This window comes from Arachis duranensis, chromosome 8, assembly GCF_000817695.3.
Source record: "Arachis duranensis cultivar V14167 chromosome 8, aradu.V14167.gnm2.J7QH, whole genome shotgun sequence".
In the NCBI taxonomy this organism is placed as follows: domain Eukaryota; kingdom Viridiplantae; phylum Streptophyta; class Magnoliopsida; order Fabales; family Fabaceae; genus Arachis; species Arachis duranensis.
In genome coordinates this window covers 32,995,260-33,019,324 of record NC_029779.3, presented here as the reverse complement: position 1 = coordinate 33,019,324, position 24,065 = coordinate 32,995,260, and the positions used below count along the sequence as shown (strand labels likewise).

Here is a 24,065-nt window from a genome sequence, read left to right as displayed (position 1 = left end):
AGAGTCTCCTATTTTTAGTAAAAAAAAAATTTTGTAATTATATTTATCAAAATAAAAATTTAATATTTATAATAATTAAATAATGACTAAAATTATTAAAAATTGATGACCCTAGAATTTCTCTTGTATATATATATATATATATATATATTGTAACAAGTCTAAAAAGAATTATTTTTGCAAGGCTTGAGCCAGCTCATGCCAACAAATAAGTCTCATCAACCTTGACAAACTTCATTCTATTCCAAGAATAAAACCCCACCTTGCCACTCTTCACTTCTTCGCACCACATACATCACTCGCTCACTATCTCTTCTTCCAAACAACTAACATGGCCTCCACTACATTCATTCTTATCCTCCCCATCCTCCTCCTCCTAAACCCCCAAGCCCAAGCCCAAGCCCCAGCCCCGGCCCCATCGGGCCAACTCAACCTGACAGCCATCCTGGAGAAAGGCAGCCAATACACCACCCTCCTTAAACTCCTAAAGGACACACAACAACTCTCTCAAATCCAAAACCAATTCAAAACCAACTCTCAAGGGTTCACCGTCTTCGCCCCCACCGACAACGCCTTCCAGAACCTTCCATCGGGCGCACTCAACGGCCTCTCCGACGACCAAAAAGTCCAGCTCATCCTCTACCACTCCGCACCAAAATACTACTCACTCAGCGATCTCTTAACCGTTAGCAACCCTGTCAGGACGCAATCTCCTTGGGGTCTCAACTTCACCGGCGGACAAGGCAACCAAGTCAACGTTTCCACCGGCGTTGTTGAAGTCCAAATTAACAACGCTCTGAGGCAACAGTTCCCGCTTGCTGTTTACCAAGTCGACAAGGTCTTGTGGCCCAAGGCATTCTCTGCCGACGCTAACTCTCCGTCTCCGGCTCCGGCTCCCAAGAAGAAGGGTTCTAATAAGGGTACTGCCACCCCAACAAGTGCTGCCGCCGATGATGCGCCTTCACCATCTGCTGAAAGCAAGAATGATAGCAATGGTGTAGCTGGGATGAAGAATAATGTGGGTTTTGGCATGGTTCTTGGGTTTGTTTTGCTTTGCATGCGTGTTCTTTCTTGATGGCATCATCATGAGGAACTATGTATGTGTTTCTTGTAATTCTATCATTCTTCTTCTTCTTCTTCTTTTCTGCAAGGCAAATTTGTGGCCATTTTTTTTAAATAATAATGTACCTTATTCTTTGGTGTATTTAATGCACATTTTCTTTTCTTTTCTTTAACTATTTTGGATCACATGCATGAGTAAGATCATATGATAGTACATAAAATTTTATAATAACACCTTTATGTTTCAGTTTTACTTTCTCTTCTAGACAAATATTAATATGTATATACAATTTAGCTATTAATTATTCTCTCATGCTTTCACTTGCTTTATAGTTGTAAGATGGATTGTGGTGGGTTGAAATTTTCACTTTTGCTACAAATTTTATATATGGTATTGCAAAAATATTATGTATAGGTACAAAATTAATTACTATATATTTATGTATAAAGATACGTATAATTTAATTTATTTTTAATATATATTTTATATTTTAATATATATTTTACGCTGATAACTAATTTTAATAATTGATTTTCGTATTCACTTAGAATGATTAATTTAATTATTTTTTTTGGTCGAAACTAATATACAGTAGATTTAAAGTTATTCTTCCATACTCTTGTATCATTTTATTAGTCTTTTCTCCTTTTTCTATTAAACTATTGAATGAACGACAAAATAAAAGGAATAATTTTTCCAACCCAACCCTCAATTCGTCTTACTAAAAAACGGAGGGGGCAAGGAGTGGTTAAAATCGTCCAAGAAATGTTTTGTATTCCTGAGTTGTTGAACTCACTCGTTGACGTGAAAACTTCTCCCAAAACAAAGAAGCAAAAAAAGAAGGAAAAAAAAAGTATCATGTTCAAACAACACCTTAAAACTAACATGAGTAATGCTTAGGATCAACACAAAATTTAAAATTGAATAATATATATATTTATACATAAATATATTAGTGACTAATTTTAGTAACTAATTTTAGTATATAAATAATATTTTTGTTAAAAATATTAACTAAAAGTATAATATTGAACTATTAAGTTTAAGGGATTGAAATGCCGACTAAAAGGGTTAGTTAATATAAATTAAAATTACGGATCTTAATTTTTTTTCAAGGAGCATTTTTCTTTTCTTTTTTTTTTTTTTCCTTTCGGAAATATGACTTATATATGTTCTAAAACATTTTAATTTTAAATAAAAGAATATAGAAAAATGGTGCAAAAGCGATACTGCTTGGTGTTGTAATCGCTGATGGGAGGAAAACAAAAACTACTAATAAGTAATAATAAAGTCTCAGCATTCAGCATTACAGCTTGATGGAATAGACATGGGAAATCAATACGAAAGTGTCTACATCAAAAAGGAAGAAATGCACAAATAAAAAGAAACTAATTACAAATTAGAGGGGATAAGCTAAGGTAATATCTTGTTTGTTCATCGTCAACTAGAAATCTAGTTACCTCTCTTAGGTGAGTCCCAAAATTTGAGAGGTTTTACCTCAAGTTTTCCGGTTTTGTTTTTTGTTTTTCGGCTTTGTTTCTGTATGAAGTTCTCCTCCTAAGGTATTTTAAACCCCCACCAAAGAAAATATCTATAAATAATAGAATTTGCGTGGTTTTATCTCCGAGCTGAAACCTCCTTATATCTCACGTCGATTCATATTCTAACTAGAATTTTCCTTTGCTTATGAAATCTCCTTTTGAATGTTACACATGTTCGCTTCTCATTCGCCCTTTCATTGACACTTAATCTTATGCTTAAGTCATAAAACTGAGATAGTAAGGTATTACGACTTCTAAAAATAAAAATATATATAATAATAGAGAAAGATATACTTAACTAGGAGCCTTGAAAAACGGGTAAAACAAGATCGCAAAATTCAAAAGCGCAACCTCAGAAAAACGTGGTTACTTGCGTGAGAAGAAAACTAAAGTTTAATAACATGTATGTACAGATGATACGAGTAGAGGGCCAAGAACACAACATAACTAGCTCCTGACTCGGCCTGCGAAGCCAAGGCTGGTCGGAGAATATATACGTACATATATATACATAATAATAACCCAAAAGAACATGTTCAAAATCCTAGTTCTCCATAAAACCTCTAAGAGGTACATAAACAAAGTATTCTTACATACAAGAGGAAAAACTATCACTACAACACACACGGGAAATTGCAGCCGAAAATTGCCAGTCATTTCTTGAACCGCTGTGAATTGGTGGGATACCAGCGGTTCTATTAGCATTTTTAAGCTCCGTTGTAAATCAGTCACAATAGCGCTTGTTTGGTATTCCAACAGCAGCAAATAACATTTTGTCGATTTGAATAAAAACCCCTCGCCTTCAATATTCGGGAGCCAGTCTTCTCGTTTCATGCGAACCCAAAGGGAGCAAAGGCGTGAATCTCACTCTCGAATCCTTGCCGGCATGTAGCTCTCCTTCAGCTGCTACGTCTTTCCCCATCACCGATCTGCTTCTCCGCCGTTTAGCTCCCGAGTGCGAAAGAGAACTGGAAGGGCGCAAAACCATCGTTCTTCCCTCCTCCATGCTCATCTGTGTCGTCGTGAAGTCGCATGGCTGCCCATTCGTCTTGGTGTTGTGGTCATTGTCCTCGTCATCCTTCCCCCTTGCCCTATTGTGCGCTACTCAATCACCCCTTTCCTTTTCACTGGTTCGTTCTTCCCCTTGTCATGTTGTTCTAATTTCATCTCTTTGTCCCAATTTAATTTATTTGCTTGTTGTTCTACTAATTTTGCTCCAATTTCATCCTTTTATCTTCTGCCTTTTGTTCGACTTTATCCTGATTCAACAACTATTCTGTTTCAATCCCTATTCTTGGTCCAGAAACATTGATTGTGTTCCAACCTAGCCCTCTGTTCGTGCAATATATCTGTCAATTTCTGTTATTGTAATTTCTTTTGTCCATTTTCTATTTGCTGTTACTGAGTTTTGTCTTGTCATTTGCGTTTGTTTTGTGTTAGTGATCTTACTCGTACCTGGCCTCCCTGTGGTAGCTTTTCTTCTTCCCAGGTTTGCCTAATTGAATTGCTTTTAGTAATTCCACATAGTTATTGGACGAAACAAGTTTATTTTATTGCCATGGTGTCATTTGCCATTTCATCCTTGGTGGTATATTTAGGAGGTTTGTTTATGAAACTTATTTACCTTCATCCTGTTTAATATGGCTATGTAGCCTACATCTATTCATAACATATATTTTCAAGTTTAATTACATGTAAAACCGCATCAGTTGAAAGGGTTTATTCCTTTCACCAAAGCTGGTTATAAGACTTTAAAAACATTTGTAGTGTTTAAGATTTGAACATTTGTGTACGCGTGATATTTTTATATTCCCCCCTTTTGATGAGCATGGAGTTATTTGAGATGTTATATTTTGATACGTGTATTCCATCATGAAAACTTAAGTTTTTATTTATCTTTCCAGCATGTAAAAAAATTTGGATGCAGATCTTGAAGGCAAGACAGATCTCAAGATTCGTGCTTTAGAGGTTGTGGAAGAACTTAGAACTAAAAGCAAACTTATCACCCTTGAATGCTAAGATCCATGTGTCGTTGTCAGTGTTGTAAACTCTGGATCATTGTTTGACCTTTTTCCTTTTGTTGTTTTCCCTTTGTCATTAAACTATTAAGATAGTTGTCTGATCACTATTTTAGAGGAGCATGCTAACAATTCTTTTGACTTTCTAACAATTTCCAAACAGTCCATGCTCCTGTTAGATGCCTTTAACAAAGACAGGGCATCTTTACCTCAACCTCTGCCAAATCCACCTCCTTTGGCTCCCATTCCTGTTGCTGCTCCTGACCCTCGAACACAAGAGATGATAAATGAGAAGTTGAAGAAAGCCGAGGACCTTGGTAAGCCACTGATCTGATATTCTTTAGCTCATGGGAAGACTAAGGAGAGATGCCCTCTTTAAGGAAAAAGCCCTTTAATTTATATTCAATATATAAGTTTGGATTGATGAACAGGCGAGCAAGGAAAGGTTGATGAGGCGCAAAAAGCATTGGAAGAAGCCGAAGCACTTAAGAAGGTCCTTCACTTTTTATAATATGGTTTTGTTTGTCTTGTTATTGAAATTATTTTGGGTACTGTTTGCTTATTTAAATCGAAGAGTTCATATATACCTGCTGTGATTTTTTCTTGTTAATTTTGATCTGTGTGTTAATAATCTAATTTAGTGTCAACTTCCGACCAGGCAGGAGCCTGTAGTGGATAATTCAAATTCTTCAAAATATACAGCTGCTGATATGCGAATTGTGAGTAGATTTCCTGTGTTCTATAACTTTAATGAGAAAATATGCACTCATATTTCGACTACATTTCAAATGATGCATCAAAATAAATGAAATGTGTAATGTCAAGTCTTTTTCCATATTCTTGCATCCAACCATTATTTCACTGCAACTTGTGCCTTTTTGAGAGCAAAATACACATGTATGTTGGCACTCATGAGCATTTTTCTTTTTTTTTTTTCAGTGTGAATGACTTTTCTTATATTATATCAATTGATTTTTATGTTTTCTTATTCATATATAACTACTCAGGCTTATCAGAAGCTATGCGTATGTGACATATGTGGAGTACTTTTGAGTGTATATGATAGGTAACAACTGATCCTGTGCAATACATCTTTTTACCCATCTTTAACGTTGTTATACCATTCAAAGATTTTGAATTAACTTTTTATAGTACTTATCTAATTTATGCATTATTACATGGTGCAAATAATGTGTGTAAAGGTGTTTTGCATTGTTCCACTTGCTTGTAACCCACTAAATTGCTTCTCAATTTCCAGAGGCACAAAGTTTACATTAAGAAATTAATTTTTGTGTCTTTATTCATAAATTTAATTTATTAACTAATTTACAAAGTTAGCTTTATTTTACACTATTTTTTTGTTTAAACTGATCTCTATGTAGTGAACTATAATATTATTCATTAGACAGCTTAAGATCTCAATTAATTTTGTCTTATGAATACTGCTTATGGGTGGGAATAGTATGACAAGAGACTTGCTTGAAATAATTAAAGCCATTCAAATTAACTTGATTATTTATTAACATATTTTCATTGTGATCTATCGCTTGGTGACATAATTTACATGAAAGGTTGCTATGATAACAATAGTAAAACACCATAGTTTATTTGTAATTATGGGTCTACAATGAAATAATTGAAAATCAAAGACTAAAATATATACACTAAAAAGATAAATTGAATAACTCTATTAACCTTGTTATTAGTTTACTTTCTTAATTTATACTACAGTTTCAGTTATTTATTGTTCCTGCTTTAATTAATTTTTTTAACTGATCTTTTTCTAATTTATTTGTGGATTGACAGGAATGTTTGTTAGGCCATTTGAGTTCAAAGACAGTAGTATGTTACTCATCAAGTAGAGTTCTTACCTGCTGTTGATCTTATATTGGTGAGTATATGTTCTTATAATCTTATGAGATTAGTTTCTAGGAACTTAATATTGTATGACAATTTTTATGCTACTAGTTAACTGAATAGTAAGAAAGTGAAAAAGCATGGTCATAAATTGGTTCTGTAATTTTATTGCTATTTGATCAAAAAGTAGTTTTTATTTGTTCAAATAGCATATACTTTCTTCTACAAAACTTGATTTTTCAAAGTTCCTACCATTGAAACGTGAGACACATAGGATATAGTTGTCCTTTTTTCTTGTTTTTACATCTTAATCAGTTTAGTTGCATAGTTGTTCTAATTCTTGGTAGACTAATGATACAAACACTTCTCAATTCTCACATACTCCCCGGTGATATGATGCAAAAGTTTTGTCTAAACTTCAAGCTGAACAGTCTATGTGTGTTGACGTGAGAAACTGACTAACTGTTATAATAATAATAAATATTTTGTGCAACTATGATTATTATATTGTTAAAGGATTTCATGTAATTTTTCTCTTAGGCTTGAGGATGAGTACAATGATTTAATGTCAGAGAAAGACATAAGTGAAGTTTCTTTTTGCCCATCTATTTCAATAATTTGCCACATTTCTTGCATGACTGGTTATTCTATCCTTGTGTTGTGTAGAATGACAAGTCTAAAATCAAGAAAGTGATCAAAGAACTGGATGAGAAAAAAGGATACACTAAATGTGATCTGAGTCAAAGTAAACAAGTGAGTGTTTTTCACCACTTCATATATGCCCTTTACTCTATCTATTTTACATGCTTTTCAATTTGGCAATACCTTTTTTTTCCATTGATTTTGGATCCATATTTTCTACAGTACTACCAGGTACGATGGCTAAGTTAGAACCTCCAGAAGGATGTAGTTTTCTTGATAGTCTTGAGGTTTGGGTTGCATTTGGAGGTGTTTGGAAATAGTCATTATCTGAATTAAGTGGAGGTCAATGATCCCTTGAGGTTTATACTATATATATATATATATATGCTAGTATGTGCATAAGTAGTGCTCGAGTATCATGTTTTTTTATTTTACAAATAAGGATATTTTTAGTTAACATTTTGAATTTATCTATGATTTTAATATTGTTTATTTAGTGTTTTTTTATATTAATATCTCAAGTTTAATAAATATGATGTAAAGAAAATAGATTATAGTAAAGAAAAATGGTATACATTAATGTAACTAATTAGTTTTTTTTAAGCTTGTTTATGAAATTGTGACAGTTTTGAACCGTCTTGATTTTTTAAAAAAATCACCCATAATTTTGTGGCGGTTTTGAAACCGCTGCAATTTTTTTTAAAATCCAATCACTGAAATTGCGGCAATTTTAAACCGCCGGTAAATCAAACGACGCTAAGCCTTGGTTTTGCTGCAGTTGTGCCAGCGGTTTTTCAAAACCACCGCAAAATCAAATCTCCATCACCTAATAGACGACGCTTTTAGAATCGCTGGAATTTATTTTTGCGCCGGCTAAAAACCGCCGCAAATCCCCAAAAAAACCACCGCAATTTCTCGTGCCTCTTGTAGTGTATACATATATATACATCAAAATAATAAAAGGAGACCCCAAAGTAAACCACTTCGCCGCAGAACCTTCAGACGCCTACCGAGGAGCCACTCGACCTGCATCTGAAAATAACAAGACAGTATGGGGTGAGAACCAAAGGTTCTCAGTATGGTAAAGGTGCCACACATGTAATATATAAGGTCCTAGGAATGTCAAAGGCAATTCTAGAACTCCAACATACAGTTATAAAACTTAATTTCTAAGCAGAAGCCATAAAAAGAGGTAGGTAATCTAAAACACTCCTAGACTTACTCACTTTTAAACCTAACATCAACGCCAACCCATTTTACCCTTCCTCCGCTCCTCCGTCATCCATAAATCATGCAGAGACAAGTAACCAGACAAATTCACATACAAGAAGAAGCAGATAGAGCAAGTAGCAAGTATAGCAGGTAGCAGGATATATATTCAGTTAGGCAATCTCAGATAATACATAGCAATCAAAACAAACAAATGCGCATGATGCATGCCTGTCCTATGGCTGTTGATATCAACTGTCGGTTACGTAACCATCCCGACATGTTCTCAAGGTCAAAATACACTATGGGGAGGACCCCCCCCAAGCTGACATAGGGAAAAGAACACCCCAAGCTCAATAATATCCATAGAACGAATCCCAAACTGATATGGGGAGAAGAGACAACACCCCAAACTGACATGGGGAAGGAATACCCCAAGCTCAATAATGTTCAATCATTAGCGTATATATGCAACTCCGGCATACTCGTGACATTATTGCACTTTCTCAATAAATACCACGGGAAAATCCCGGATGACATGGGGAAAACACCCCAAGCTCAGGTTATTCAATCATGTCTTACAATTTATCATTTTCATTCTCAATACTAATTCATGTCTCAATCTCGTCATTCTCCATTTCACTCAACTCATTGCTCATACATTTTATTATTCTTGACTAATTAATATCATCAAGTCTCAATTTCTTACATTACTCTCTTCCTTCATCTTATCAAATCAAATACTATATTCTCCAACTATTAGTTATCTTTCTTCATCTCTAAGTTACTACCGTTTAACTTTAAATGTGTCCTAGAGATAACTTACACACTTTTACTTACCTACGTTCATGTATACAGTCAAATTTGGACATACCCTTTGGATCTAAATCAAATTTTTACCGCGTTTGGATTAGAATTAAATTTTATAACAAATTCAATAAAAATCTACTGCTGCACTTAAGAAGATTCAGAAAAATACAGCGGGCAGCTTTGTTTTTGCAAAATCTATAACAAATTCAATTCTAATCCGTTACTCCTAGATTTTGGCGAGGATACACTTTACACCCCTAAGTTTTAGGAAAAATAAGTTTTAGGCTCATAGAACTTTGTTTGGTTAATTAAATATCAATTGGAATTGCTGCCCTGTTTCTTGTAATTGGTTCTGAATTTTCTGCGAACAGCCCAGCTTCCAAGAGACATAACTAACTCTACAAAGTAGCTATGTACATGAAATTGGTGCTCAATTAAAGTAGACTCATAGATATTTAAAATACCTTTGGAAGCAACTCAAAATTTCATTTAAATCAAAAGTTATAGCGTCTGGAAGTTGGTACTGCAGAACCAGAAAATTTTGCAGCAATCACTAAACTTCAAAAACTCATATCTTCCAAAACACTTGGCCAAATTCCATGAAATTTTTATAGGGTAATCTTGACTTATAGGAATTTGTTAGAAAAATGGGTTGGTTTGAAAATCATGCCCAAATTATTCACAGTTTTCGTTTTAAGTTGCTGTCCAAATAGTTTAGAAATTTCTGCAGCAAGACTTCTCAATTTCACTCACCAAATTTAGTCCTCTAGGTTTCTAACTTATACTAATACACCATTCCTCTTATTCATCACCTTATCTAAAATTATATCACAACCTTATCCTGAAACCTCAGTTCCATGTACCTATCAGAAATCACCATGATTTATATCATACAAGCTCACTTTAAAGCATTAAAATTATGCACTTCTTTTAACAATAATAAACCAACCAATCAACAGAATTTCAGCAACAACAACAATCTTATTAACTCATCACCACAACATTAATCAAAATAACCATACCAACAATTTCACATAAACACCACTGAATCTCAACCATATCATTAAATTGCCATAATCATCAATCCTTCATCCATCATCATTATACTAATATACATATATATATTTGCATTCAACCCACATTACCAATTACTCAACACATGCCCACATCAACTTCTCCATTAATACCATAAAGACTAATAATTTAACACAATTAATCGTTTCAACTTATCCTATAGTGCTCTAGCCCAAGTTTTCACAAAATCTTACATATTAAACACACGAAACCTAAATCATACCTTGGCCGATTACTATATTTAGTCCAAGGCATCCCCCCAAGTCACCACACAGCCCCTCAAGCTTAGAGAAACCCACCAAAATCTTACCTCCAATCACCACCAAGCCTCCAACATATACACTTATACACCTAATTTTACATATATCACCATACATACTCAAAATTCACATTTAACATACTAGAACTGAAATTGGCTAGGATTTATGAACCTTACCTTGTATGTGTCTCAATCAAACCAAAGCCCACTCATTCCTCAACTCATTTTGATCCTATAACATCAATTTATTCAAAATCTTAACACCCAAAAATCTTACTATTCCCAAATTGAAGAGAGAATAGAAGCTGGGATTTTGATTTCCTTACCTTGAATGGTATTGGGCTTTGTAGAGCTCATCACTGCAGTTGCGTGGCCGTAAATGGTGCGGCGATCGGAGCTCCGGATCAAAAGTTATGTGGATTTGAATTTGTGGTGAGGGTTTGTGAGTTTTCATGAAATCCCTTCTCGCCCACTTCACACCTCGGAACGCACCGTTCTTATAGAGAGAGAGGCGCTTTCACATCTTCTTAAGCCGAAATGAAATGGCTGGGGAGAGGGAAGGTTCCCTTTTTTTAGTTTTAGGGTACTCCGGGAAACAGATCCAGTGGAGACGGGATGGGGCCTGTAGCTCAGAGGATTAGAGCACGTGGCTACGAACCACGGTGTCGGGGGTTCGAATCCCTCCTCGCCCACAACCGGCCAAAAAGGTAAGGACCCTTACCTCTGGGGGTAAGAAAATCATGATCGGGCTAGCGGACCCAAAGCTATGGAACTTGAGTGTGGGTATTTTGTCGAAATGGAATGGCCTTACCTTACTGTTTTCTTAAAAAATAAACAAAATTTTCGTAAATGGTGGATATTTCTAAATAAAAAAAGTATGTCCTAAGCTTTAGCTTTTAATCCGCATATTTTTACCCTTCGTAATTCTTCCTCAGCCAGGCTTGTGCAGAATAGCAGAACAAGTAAAGTATTTGTAGCATAGCAAAAATGCCTTCCTCGTCATTAATATGTTTGCTCGCGGCAATTGTAGCCTCTCGGGAGAATTGATGACTGCATCAAAGATGCACTTGCTATTGCTAATATTAGTACATCGGAGAATTCTGAATTTGTTAGTTTAAATAGCCCCGGACTGTGGAACAAGGGAGTATCCCGAACCTACACCGAGGTATTGACGGCGATTCTCAAATATCGCAGAACCGAATGTGATACGATGAGATAGAATGCAATAGAGACAAACAAAAGACAGGGGGAACGGGTTACCTACTTTTAACGGTCAAAGCGAACCCAACCCTTTCATTTCGAATTCAAGAATTCGGAATGAACCAAACCTCCCCAAGTAGGATTCGAACCTACGACCAGTCAGTTAACAGCCGACCGCTCTACCACTGAGCTACTGAGGAACAACGGGAAATTTGATCTCATAGAGTTCAATTCCCGTTCTCAACCCATGACCAATATGAGCTCGAAGTTTCCTTCGTAACTCGTGGAACTTCTTCGCAATGGCTCCGTTCCATGCCTCATTTCAAAGGGAACCTCAAAGTGGCTCTATTTCATTATATTCCACCCATATCAAAATTCCACTCATTTTAGATCCCCCTCTTTGGTGTCAGTGAGATAAGAGATGTCGTTTCTAGTCTATCTCTTTCTATTTCTATATAGAAATATGGAAGGTTGAAAAATCATTATATAAATATATGGATTTAAAATTAGATAATAATCCGGAGATTGCAATAGATAATAAAAAACAGAAGATAATAAAAAACAGAGGTTTGCGATGATTTTTCAATCTTTTATACTGGATAATCTAGTATACTTATGCATGAAGATAATGAATTCGGTCGTTGTGGTCGGACTCTATTATGGATTTCTGAGCACATTCTCCATAGGGCCCTCTTATCTCTTCCTTCTTCGAGCTCGGATTATGCAAGAAGGGACCGAGAAGAAACTATCAGCAACAGCTGGGTTTATTACGGGACAGCTCATCATGTTCATATCGATCTATTATGCGCCTTTGCATCTAGCATTGGGTAGACCTCATATAATAACTGTCATACCTCTACCCTATCTTTTATTTCATTTCTTCGGAAATAATAAAAAAAACTTTTTGAATTATGGGGACAAGAAAAAGAATTCAATACGTAAATTTAGCATTCAAAGAATATTCTTTACTAATCTTATTTTTCAGTTAACCGCTAGAACTACTACTACCGGTTAAAAAAAATTAGAGTTATTGTTCAAGTGAATTCAAATTGGAATTGAAACACAAATCAAATGTGGATTGATGTTTTGTTCGAAAACGAAAACTATGACAATCAAATTTTGATTGTTATCTTGTAAGAAAAAAGATAATCTATAACGAAGAATCAATCTTTTTTTTATTGAGCCGTGCTTGTTCATTTTGATGACTTTATCATATGAATTCTATTTTATCATACAAATCCCTACTCCACTACCTTCCCGGAGTTCATTCTCCGGGGAATTCTTATTTTATGTTATGATTTTTTCCCCTTCCTTGGTGTTGTTTTAGCATTTATGCTGAATGGAAGGAAGAAGAATGCTTCTTCTAAAGTGAATTTGGGCTGTTGGGTTGGGCTTTGACCCATTTTGGGTCCGATTCGACCCATTCGGCTCAATCTTAGGCCAAATCCTTTAAAATTAGTGTCAAATTTCTCATTTTAATTAGCTCTATACTATTTTACTATTAAATTTGCAGTTCTAATTTTCTTTTATTAAAATTAATTTATTGACTAATTATTCGCTAATTTAGCGGGGTTTACATCCTACCCACCTAATTAGGAATTTTGCCCCCAAAATTCAAATTTAGTAATTTGAGATAGGCACATTGGTCGTTTCTCTTCTTGGGTTCAAGTTCTCCGGTGTGTTTTCTCATTCTGATTCTTAATCCATACTAATATCATAAACAGTTCAATACATCCTGATTTAATCCTTTAACCTTAATTGTGCACTGATTTTTATTTTGTTAAAGTAACATTTAAGAATACGTAACTAATTTCTCTTGAGGAAGTTCAAAGCCGTTTCCGCTCTCAAGCGTCTAAACAGTAATGCTTTCTAATGTGTGGAAGAATATTAAGGGACCGCCATTTCTTTAATCTTATGGTTAGGCGTTATACGTGATGCTAATTCAAGCTTGTAAAGATAATAAATTCAAAGGTAATTGAATTATTGGAACGGTATTTATTGTAGAGTAAAGGGATGCCCTATATGGTGGGTACAGCAAGTTCTAGAGATTAGCAAGATATACAAGAAGGAGTTAAGGTGCACTCTCAGAGAATAATTGAGATTTGAGCTGGTTGAGGACAAGATATAGCGCACCAAATTAAATAAATCTTAGCTGATGTCAACAGATTACCTGTTTTACGAAAGAGGACAATTCCATTTGCGGCAAGTTTCTAAGATTCACGAATTTACATTATTATGACAAGACAATGTCGGATTCATTTGGAAGGAGCAAGATTCGTACAAGTCAGGGATACGATTAGGAGTTGATCCATTTGTTATTATTTAAGAAGAAGTTCGGGGAAGAATTCTATTGTAAGCTACAAAAGAAGGTCAGGTCGACTCGGAAGGATTCATTAACGTGCTCTCCGGTCCAATTGGTATTTCATACCGAAAACACTTCATTGAACGGATCTCGTCGTCTATTTTATAATCCCTCAAGCTTCTGAGTTCCTTCGATTCCAACAGTGTCATCATACCATTCTCAACACTCTCTATCCCTAACCTATGACTCAAGTTGTATGTCTACTCTCCCAATCCTCTTTTACTACATAACTCTAGTTATTATTCTTCAAGAACCTAGCCACTCCCTCAAGGTTAACCAAATGCCGTTTTGTTTCAATAACTAAAAGTCATCTTTCGATCAATCCTTTGGAAGTCACAATTCTCACAGCTGGGTGGAGGATTATAATAAGTGTTACAGAGCATCATCATGTAAAGCAGTCCAAATTTTAATTACTAGTTCATCATTATCTCTAATTGGAGCATCTGTGCCCTCAGCACCATCCACCCTCATAGTGTACGCTCGTCCTGCCTGCAGAGCTCTCCTAGCATCCTGACTCTTCTTTTCTGGGCAATTCCAGGACATATGCCCAGCTCCTCCACAGTAATAACAGACATCCCAACTGGCCCTATACTGAGTGTTCGGGTGGTACCTTCCACACCTCTTGCAAGTCAAGTCATCCTGCGAAAACTGAGCCTGTTTTCCGCGTCCTTTTCCGTGGTTATTGTTATTATTGAACCTCCGGAAGCTACTCTATCCTTAATGTTGCTGTGGAGTATTTCCGCCTTGCTTGAAATCTTGACCTCTAGGCGCTAAATTTCTTCCGTGATCTTCCCTAAGAGAGCTTCGGTGATCACTCTTGTTTGATGCCGTCTTTCTCAGACATTCTTCAACAACTCTAGTTTTGTTTACCAGTTCAGAGAAGGTTTGGATCTCCATCGGTGCAAAGAAACTCAGAATATCGCTCCTAAGGCCTCCCTCATACTTGATACACTTCCACTCAGTAAAGTCCTCAGGAGCTCCCTGACAAATCCGTGAGAAATGGCACAGCTTCTCAAACCTGCTAGTGTACTCAGTAATGGTCATCTGGCCTTGTTTCAGCTAAAGCAGTTCAAGTTCCTTAACATTTCTGGCTGAACTGGAAAAGTATTTCTTATAGAATTCTTCTCGAAACAACTCCCAAGAGATCACAATCCCATCAGGCTACAGAATGCGCCTCATGCCCTGCCACCAATGCTGAGCTTCACCTTGCAACTGGTAGGTCCCAAACTCAATCTACTGTTCTATATTAACCTGCTGAGCCTGTAATGCTTGCTCAATAGCTTGTATCCAGTTATCCGCATCAGTAGGGTCCGAGGTTCCTCTGAAGGTCGGAGGTTGAACCTTTAGGAAGGAGGAAAGCGTCATAGGACCATCATCGCCGTTGTTGCCATTGTTACCATTATTTATTTGGTTTCCCAGGGCTTCGGCTGTCACTTGCATCGCCGCGGCCATATTCCCTAGAGCAGCCATGAAGTCTACAGGATTAGGAATATTCCCTGTCGCTTCAGGCGTAGCATTGCCTAGTCTGCCTCTACCTCGCCTGCGTCTGCGTCCGCGAGTCGACATTTGGTTCCTATACACACCAAACAAGTGATATTAAGTTGATCAGTCTCAATATCGCAACTCTAGTACTTTAAGTTCCAAATGCATGCTCATGAACGTTTATGCCACATATATCAGCTAGATATCCTAATAGCACATAGACACATACACAGAGAATGCACAAAGGCATATTCAGTCCGTCCTCAGGCTTTATAAGAATGAACTGCTCTGATACCATAATGTAACACCCTACCATACTTAATCTTATGCTTAAGTCATAAGACCGAGATAGTAAGGTATTACAACCTCTCTATATATAAAGAGATACTTAACTAGGAGCCTTGAAAAACAGGAAAAATTCAAAAGCACAACCCTCAGAAAACGTGGTTACTTGCATGAGAAGAAAACTAAAGTTTAATAACATGTATGTACAGATGATACGAGTAGAGGGCCAAGAACACAGCATAACTAGCTCCTGACTTAGCCTGTGAAGGCAAGGCTGGTCGGAGAACATATACGTACATATATATACAGAATAATAACCCAAAAGAACATGTTCAAAACCCTTAGCTAGTTCTCCATAAAACCTCTAAGAGGTACATAAACAAAGTATTCTTACATACAAGAGGAGAAACTATATATATATATATTTGCATTCAACCCACATTACCAATTACTCAACATATGCCCACATCAACTTGTCCATCAATACCATAAAGACTAATAATTTAACACAATTAATCGTTTCAACTTATCCTATAGTGCTCTAGTCCAAGTTTTCACAAAATCTTACATATTAAACACGCAAAACCTAAACCATACCTTGGCCGATTACTATATTTAGTTCAAGGCAGCCCCCAAGTCACCACATAACCCCTTAAGCTTAGAGAAACCCACCAAAATCTTAGCTCCAATGACCACCAAGCCTCCAACATATACACTTATACACCTAATTTCACATATATCACCATACATACTCAAAATTCACATTTAACATACTAGAACTGAAATTGGCTAGGGTTTATGAACCTTACCTTGTATGTGTCTCAATCAAACCAAAGCCCACTCATTCCTCAACTCATTTTGATCCTATAACATCAATTTATTCAAAATCTTAACACCCAAAAATCTTACTATTCCCGAATTGAAGAAGAGAGAATAGAAGTTAGGATTTTGATTTTCTCACCTTGATTGGTATTGGGCTTTGTAGAGCTCGTCACTGAGGTCGCGTGGCCGCAAACGGTGCGACGATCGAAGCTCCAGATCAAAAGTTATGTGGATTTGAATTTTTGGTGACGGTTTGTGAGTTTGTATGTGTTCTTCCCCTTTCTTGGTGTTGTTTCAGCATTTATGCTGAATGGAAGGAAGAAGAATGCTTATTCTAAAGTGAATTTGGCCGTTGGGTTGGGTTTGGGTCTATTTTGGGTCCGATTCGGTTCATTCGACCCAATCTTAGGCCATATCCTTTAAAATTGGTGTCAAAATTCTCGTTTTAATTAGCTCTATACTATTTTACTATTAAATTCGCAGTCCTAATTTTTTTAAAAAAATTAATTTATTGACTAATTATTCGCTAATTTAGCGGAGTTTATAGTATGAATATTGTTATTATTAAACAGTAATATATTTAAAGTTAATCGTGTGCTTTTTAAGTTTTACTTTATTTATTCATAATTTTATAAATCTATTTTTATTAAATTATGATTCTTTATATTCTTATTTTTTATCTAAAATTTTTCATACTTATTCTTAATAAATTTATTTTATTATACCCTATGTATATATATTGTATGCAGTAAGTTTAGTCTATTATTTTATTATATGTTTATATATTTATCGTGTTCTCTAAATTTTATGTTATAATATTAATTAACATGTTGAATGATTATTATATTTTATGATACTGATTATTTTTTTATTATTTAAATATTAATAAAATATATGTATTTTTATCCAATATATTTTAATTATATTCTAATATTCTTTATTTAAAAATTTTGAAAATACATTGATTTGATGCAATTGCACGGATCATCACACTAGTAAAATAGAATACATGACAACATTTTACTTTTTTTTTTGGTTTACCCGATAGGTTAAGGACTAATCTGTTGCGAATCTGAGCTCCACTTAAGAAGCTGCCGTTGGCCAATGAGTTACTACATGCACAAGGTGGGATTTAAACTCCCGACATTTACTTAAGCGGACGAGTTAGCTGACCATTCAACCAATCTAAGTTGGTTTGACAACATTTTATTTTACCAATAATTTTTTTTCTTTTGCTCATGAATCTTACAAAAGGTTTTTAACAGGCCATACACAAAAAATATATAAATATCTTCCTGAACTTTTCATTGGGCTGTGAGCCCATTACGGCCTGCAAAACAATAGGCCCATAAATTCTGTTGTGTGAGCGAGTGTATAGTGCAAGTGTATTAGAAAAAAGAACAACCCCCACAATCGTAGTTGAAGGCTTGGTTCAAATGGTATATCATATCCATGACAAAAAAAATGGTATATCATATCCCTCCCAAACAATCAAATGAATCAACTACAGAACCTTTGGACTACTTAATGGTCCTATTAAAAAACATATTTTTAGAGTGTTTTTAACAATTGTTACATAGTTTTTGAATTAATTTTAATTATAAATTAACCCTATATATTTTATTTAATTATAAAAACTATTTTTTATTTTATAAATTATTATTTTATCAATTATCTATTATATTTATTAACAATCAAATACAAAAACAACAACCAATTATATCCTCCATTGATCCTAATAAAGCTTTTGGCCATTCCAATCGATTAAAATATTAAATTTGATCTCGTGACGTTCGTTCATGGCTTCCAAATCGTGTTTCCTTAAAATTCAATCGATTAGTTTATCAAAACAATCAATTGAATTGTAACTCAATCGATTGAATTACATTGTATCACAAAACAATCGATTGAAAGTTGTAAGGTAGAATGGTTTTCGCTTAAACCAATCGATTGTTTATACTTTCCAATCGAATGAATACCTAAAAACAATCGATTGTTTTTGTTACTCAATCGATTGAATTCACGAAAACAACATGGATTTGCCAAATACAATCGATTGGAAAGTGATGACATTGAAGTTTTAGCCAAATTCAATCGTTTGGTAATGTAATCCAATCGATTGGAAGGTGATGAAATTGAATTTTTTGCCAACATTAAGTAATCCAAAAGTTCTGAGATTACCGAATCCTGAGCCCACAAACCATTCTTTTTAGTTTCCATCCTCTTCTTCAAGATTGTTTATATTTATATGTCTCTTTCAAGTTGTATTCGGATTCGAGTTCTAACTAAGATTGGATATTGTTTAAAAATTTATAGTGTATATTCATGCAGTATGTGTAAGTATGTTGTGGGAATGTCTGATACATAAGTGTAATGTCTAAGATTGAAAGTCTTCTAATTCACTTAACTAAAAAAATTTTGTTAAAAAAAACATGTAAAACAAAAATATTAGTAAAATAAAAAATAAAAATGATTATCGTTAAATTTATAACTTTTTCAGCAAAGAGCTTGACGACCATAATTCGATTTTTTTTTCTCATTCTGTGTTTGTTTCCCACTAAAATTACTGGATTTCCAAATAAATATTATGATTACCACGCTTTCTTCTTTTGATAACGGGCGGACACTACTTTTCGTTTCTACTTGTTCATCAGAAAATTTCCAAAAATAAATTCACATTTTTCCATTTCAGTTATTTACTCTGGTTTCAGCGTTTGATCACCAACCTGTTCGTTTTACGTTTGATTCCTGAAAATATAGTCATTTGTGTATTTTTATTGGCTACGAAATTTGCAAGCGCCGTCATTTTGGTGAAAAATTAAATGCGAAAAAAAAGGCTACTGCTTACAATATGTGCCGTCATTCGAATTTCCTAGTCATTTTTCCAATGACTGTGTGGCGGCTATTTTAAGCTGCAAGCTTAGCACATGAAATAATTGTATGGAGCATGGATGGTAAGTTATAATAATTGTTTAGGATTCTTCTTCTCAATACCATCGGCAATTTCGCGCACTCCGGGACTCCCGGCCCCATCCATGGTTTTAGTTCACAACGTAGCTCTTCATGCACAATAGTGATATGATATTAATTACGAAAAATACTAAAAAATTATCAAATTTTTTTTAATTAATCATTAATATTTAAAATCCTTTTTCTAATGCATTTTTTAGGGACTATAATATTGTTCGGTCCCCCGTTAACGCATGCACCAGCATTTTCACCACTGACCATTTCAGAGTAATTTCTTATCTGAAGAATACTCTTGATATTATCCTTTTCACTCTGTAACAATGGAATAAATTTAGTTATTTATTCGTATCCCCAGAAAAAGTAGACTTAAAGGAATCGTTATACTGTATTAAATTTTAATGGATTTTGGTTATAAGTATTTTCTTTTATCTAAGATATTTTTTAATCCGATACGAATTTAAATTTTATTTAAGAGACTAAACTTAGCTAATAAATTATTACATATACAAAACAAAATTTAAACTCCAATTTTTATTTAAACAGATAAATAAATTGATCACCCAATCAACTCAAATTAATTTAATTGACAAGTGTTTTTATTAATATTACTGTCTGTTCATACTTAAACTTAGCTTATTAAACATAAGTTCAATTCACATTTTTACTAACAGACAAATAACTTTTAAAATTAAGCACATAAAATCAGTCTAATTCATAATGTAAAAGAGACCACATGAATTGGGTTCAATATTATTAGACTTTCACTAACAAGACAAGCTATCTTTAAAATTGGGTCGTACAAAGTCGGCCTAATAATGTCGAACTCAATCCATGTAGCCTTTTCACATGGGTCGGACTAGCTTGGATACGGATCTCTATAATCTGTATTTGACTTAATTTGGAAAGCAAGCCAAGATGATAACCAACCCAATATATGGGGTAATTTTTTACTCTATAAAAGAATAACCATCTATAATCATTTAAGATGTGTGTAGTTTAAGTATTACTTTGTTATAAAGATTTTATTCTCATAGGAATCAAATATACTCAAAAAAAAGGTAAGAATTGAAATGATGGTATTTTGATTCTTTGTAATCAAACTTGCTTGAAAATAGCTTTTCAAACTTTGAACTAAATATGGACATATGATATTTCCATCTTAAAATTTTTAGAAATTATTTATAATTCCTCCAACCACACACACTCTTAAAGTCATCTCCAAAGAATGAATAGAGTCACATCTACAATCTATAAATACTTAAATATTCTATAAAATCTGCTTAAATTCTTACTGACTTAGACGTCAAAATTTTTTGCAGGTATCGTATTCTTATCATTGTCTTAGAAAATAAATAAAAACTGTCATCCAATAGCATTTGGACCTCATATCCAGGTCCATTTTCACTTTGGTTTCAAGTAACATCATAAACATTGATCGGTCACCTTAAAATTCGGTCTTTATTGTGTATTATGAGTCATAACTCGGCCTTATTTATTGTTCATTCTTTGCTTGTAACCGACACCTTCGTTACCAACTTAATGACTATCATTTCCATCTTAATTACCAAACGGTCATAACATGAATATCATTCATCAATTCTATGCCTATAAAAGGAACCTTCTATATCTAATCTCAAAAACAACACATAATGACACACACATGATAAGTTTTATTTCATATTTAACATTCTATAATCATAGAATTCTTATACCTCTTAAACACTTACTGACTTGACCGTTGGCGTGTCTTTTGCAGGTACCCACCATCCGTGTTCTTATTGCCTAAATATACATTATTTGGAGGCGAAGAGACAAGTTCGATTTTCTCTAAGGCAAGTTATACCTCGAAAGTTCATCCATACAAGAACAATTGGCACCGTTTGTGGGAACGAGTAAAATAATTTCTACTCCCCTCAAGTTCATAAAACTTGAATTACATTCAAATTTTTTAACCAATTTCAACAATTTTGTTTAAGATTTTATTTAATACATTTTATCAAATTTTAATCTATCGTAATTTTTTATAAAGTATGTGCTTTATACATTTGAATTACTTCACTTTACATATCATAATATTTCACATATCATAATTGATCGATGAACCAATCCAAGAACAAACTCGGCCTTCAACCAATCCGAGAACAAACTCGACTTTCAACCAATTCGAGAACAAATTCGACTTTCAATCAATCTAAGAAAAAAAACTCAATTTTTAATCAATTCGAATACAAACCCGCCTATCAATTTTGCTAACTTTTTTAAAGTTGCCTACTTATACAAATAAAATTATATATTTTATTCATATTTTTGTATTTATATTTTGTGTAATTAATACTTACTGATTTATATTAGTTATATTCAAACCTCAATATATATATGTTCTATACAATAATGACATATAACAACTATGTCAATTGAATTTTTATTTCATTATGTACTATATTCTTATTGCTTAATGATTTCATTTATACAATTAAATGACAGTAATGATGAGTTCAAATCTTAAAATCGGATTCCATAAAAGAATTAATTGTACATAACTATTATACTATTTACTTTATGCTATTAAATTTTATGTTACTATTTGTTTAATGCAAAAAGTTAAGCAAAAAGTAGTTACAAACATGCAAATTTGCTATTTTTCACAAGAAATATACTTCATAGTTAATCAAAATTTATTATATCATTAAATGATTAATTATTTTATTACTTTATTAACAAATTCTATGAAATAAAGTTTAAATATTAACAAATAAAATTAAATAATTTACATTTGACATGTATAACATTTATATATATTGTTTTTTTCTCTACAATTATCAACTTTCAAGATATATTTTTCTACTTTGAACTCTTTTATTTTTACAATATAAATTATTCAATATATGTTGTTATTTTGTACATATTCATTTTCTCAATTTATCTTATTCATGTCATATGACCTTCGCTATAAATTATAAATATTCAATAATTAATTGCTTTGAGCAAGAAATTCATCAGTAAGCTGTTGTGGGACGAAAAAATTTCCAAGACATATTAACCATTATATCCTCGGATCATACAATCGATTCTATCAATGGATATCTATTTCTGAACTTTTCAGTTCACATACAATCAAATGCTAAAATTGTTCTTAAGTGGAAAAGTATCCCCACACAACTATTTTGATTGAATAACTCTTACCACTCAATTATTTTTTGAATAAGTGCCGACATAATAATCCGGCTAAGCTTGGGGGCTCACCATATCATTATTCACTTATCTTTTAATCGAGTTATGATTCATTTTATTTTGTAAGTTTAGCCTGGATCATATGATCAGCAGACAAAGATTCGGGGCTGTGATCTGTCACCTTATAACTTGGTCTTTATTGTGTATTATGAATCATAACTCGGCCTTAATTATTATTATTTTTTACTTGTAATCGACACCTTCATTACCAATTTAATGACTATCAAAAACATTTGTGCTTAATTAGAGATATATACTAGTTAAATCAAACTTTTATTTGGATAATTTTTAACAAAACACATTATTGGATTAATGAATTAAAATTTAAGCAATACAGATTTCTAAATGTATATAAACAAGAGCTATTATAATTTTGTTTTATTTTTCCCCCAAAGCATTTTAGTTATGATTACTTTTTGAGATAATAGTTCTACTAATTATAAGACTTGGAATGATTGCATATTAATGTTCAATTTTGACAAAATTTAATATAAATGATCAATAAACTTGAATAGGTTATTGTAATTTTTTATTACCATAGATTCATGGAATAAACGTTGAGGATTATTGAGAATAAGCTTTCCATGTCATTGTCACCAATTTAGAACACTTCTCTACCGACGATGGGTTCCACCCACATGCTACATGATAATTTTAGCTGATACATAATCGGTTCAAATAGGAATATGATCAGCAAAACTATACAATTATAAAACTAGATGCCGCTTTTTGTTTTGTTTCGTTCATTGCATACTCATCATCTCATACCTCATATAGAAAACGAAGTTTCAATTGTTCTCTTCTTGTTTTTTAAGCTGACAGTGTTAGTATAATATGCGCAATTAGATATAGTTACACCATGTCATGCTTGACGTATTAAATTTTAATTTGATAATCATGTTACATTATACTATACGCCATATGGACTTCATGTTATGCATTTTATATCTTATAGGTTTAACCTAGTCCAGAATAAGAAAGGAAAATAACTACTCTTTGAACCTTGATTACTTTAATGGGGTATGTACAGCGTATTTGCTTTCGTAACGAAAGGAACCGAATTCGATTGGTGATGATATGTAATCGTGGAAGAATATGAATGCTCAATATATATAATCGGACCACTTTATCTTCAATATTTTTAATAATTATACATATAATGTTTTAACTGAATTTAAATTGTTTTTTGACAACAATTACATTATTAATAATTATAAAATTATATTTAATACATGTGTTT

General features: G+C 33.6%; 2 protein-coding genes and 2 non-coding genes across 5 annotated transcripts; 3 read left to right on the top strand and 1 right to left on the bottom strand.

Moving 5' to 3' along the window:
* The first annotated feature begins 261 nt into the window (after positions 1-261).
* LOC107462227 (fasciclin-like arabinogalactan protein 9) lies at positions 262-1,235 on the top strand. The gene has a single exon (XM_016080796.2). The coding sequence runs from the start codon at positions 332-334 to the stop codon at positions 1,073-1,075; it is 744 nt and encodes a 247-aa protein (XP_015936282.1). The 5' UTR covers positions 262-331; the 3' UTR covers positions 1,076-1,235.
* A 1,946-nt stretch (positions 1,236-3,181) lies between these two features.
* LOC107462228 (uncharacterized) lies at positions 3,182-7,481 on the top strand. Of its 2 annotated transcripts, XM_052252628.1 has the most exons (9): positions 3,182-3,734; positions 4,045-4,093; positions 4,786-4,939; positions 5,054-5,115; positions 5,264-5,341; positions 5,630-5,688; positions 6,429-6,513; positions 7,146-7,232; positions 7,344-7,481. In XM_052252628.1, the coding sequence occupies exons 1-7, from the start codon at positions 3,637-3,639 to the stop codon at positions 6,439-6,441; spliced, it is 513 nt and encodes a 170-aa protein (XP_052108588.1). In that variant the 5' UTR covers positions 3,182-3,636; the 3' UTR covers positions 6,442-6,513; positions 7,146-7,232; positions 7,344-7,481. The 2 variants fall into 2 exon arrangements, with proteins under 2 accessions (XP_052108588.1, XP_052108589.1); XM_052252629.1 differs by lacking the exon at positions 4,045-4,093.
* A 3,610-nt stretch (positions 7,482-11,091) lies between these two features.
* On the top strand, positions 11,092-11,165 carry TRNAR-ACG (transfer RNA arginine (anticodon ACG)). Its single transcript has one exon. It is a non-coding gene; the product is annotated as a tRNA-Arg (tRNA).
* A 636-nt stretch (positions 11,166-11,801) lies between these two features.
* Positions 11,802-11,873, bottom strand: TRNAN-GUU (transfer RNA asparagine (anticodon GUU)). The gene has a single exon. It is a non-coding gene; the product is annotated as a tRNA-Asn (tRNA).
* Between the last annotated feature and the right edge of the window lie 12,192 nt (positions 11,874-24,065).

What these genes read in the sequence shown, in the direction of transcription:
- LOC107462227 (XM_016080796.2), top strand. Translation starts at nt 332, where the DNA reads ATGGCCTCCACTACATTCATTCTTATCCTCCCCATCCTCCTCCTCCTA.
- LOC107462228 (XM_052252628.1), top strand. Translation starts at nt 3,637, where the DNA reads ATGGCTGCCCATTCGTCTTGGTGTTGTGGTCATTGTCCTCGTCATCCT. An exon ending in GAAGAAAGCCGAGGACCTTG is followed by an intron (nt 4,940 to 5,053) that starts GTAAGCCACTGA and finishes ATTGATGAACAG; the next exon opens with GCGAGCAAGGAAAGGTTGAT. An exon ending in CAGCTGCTGATATGCGAATT is followed by an intron (nt 5,342 to 5,629) that starts GTGAGTAGATTT and finishes ATAACTACTCAG; the next exon opens with GCTTATCAGAAGCTATGCGT.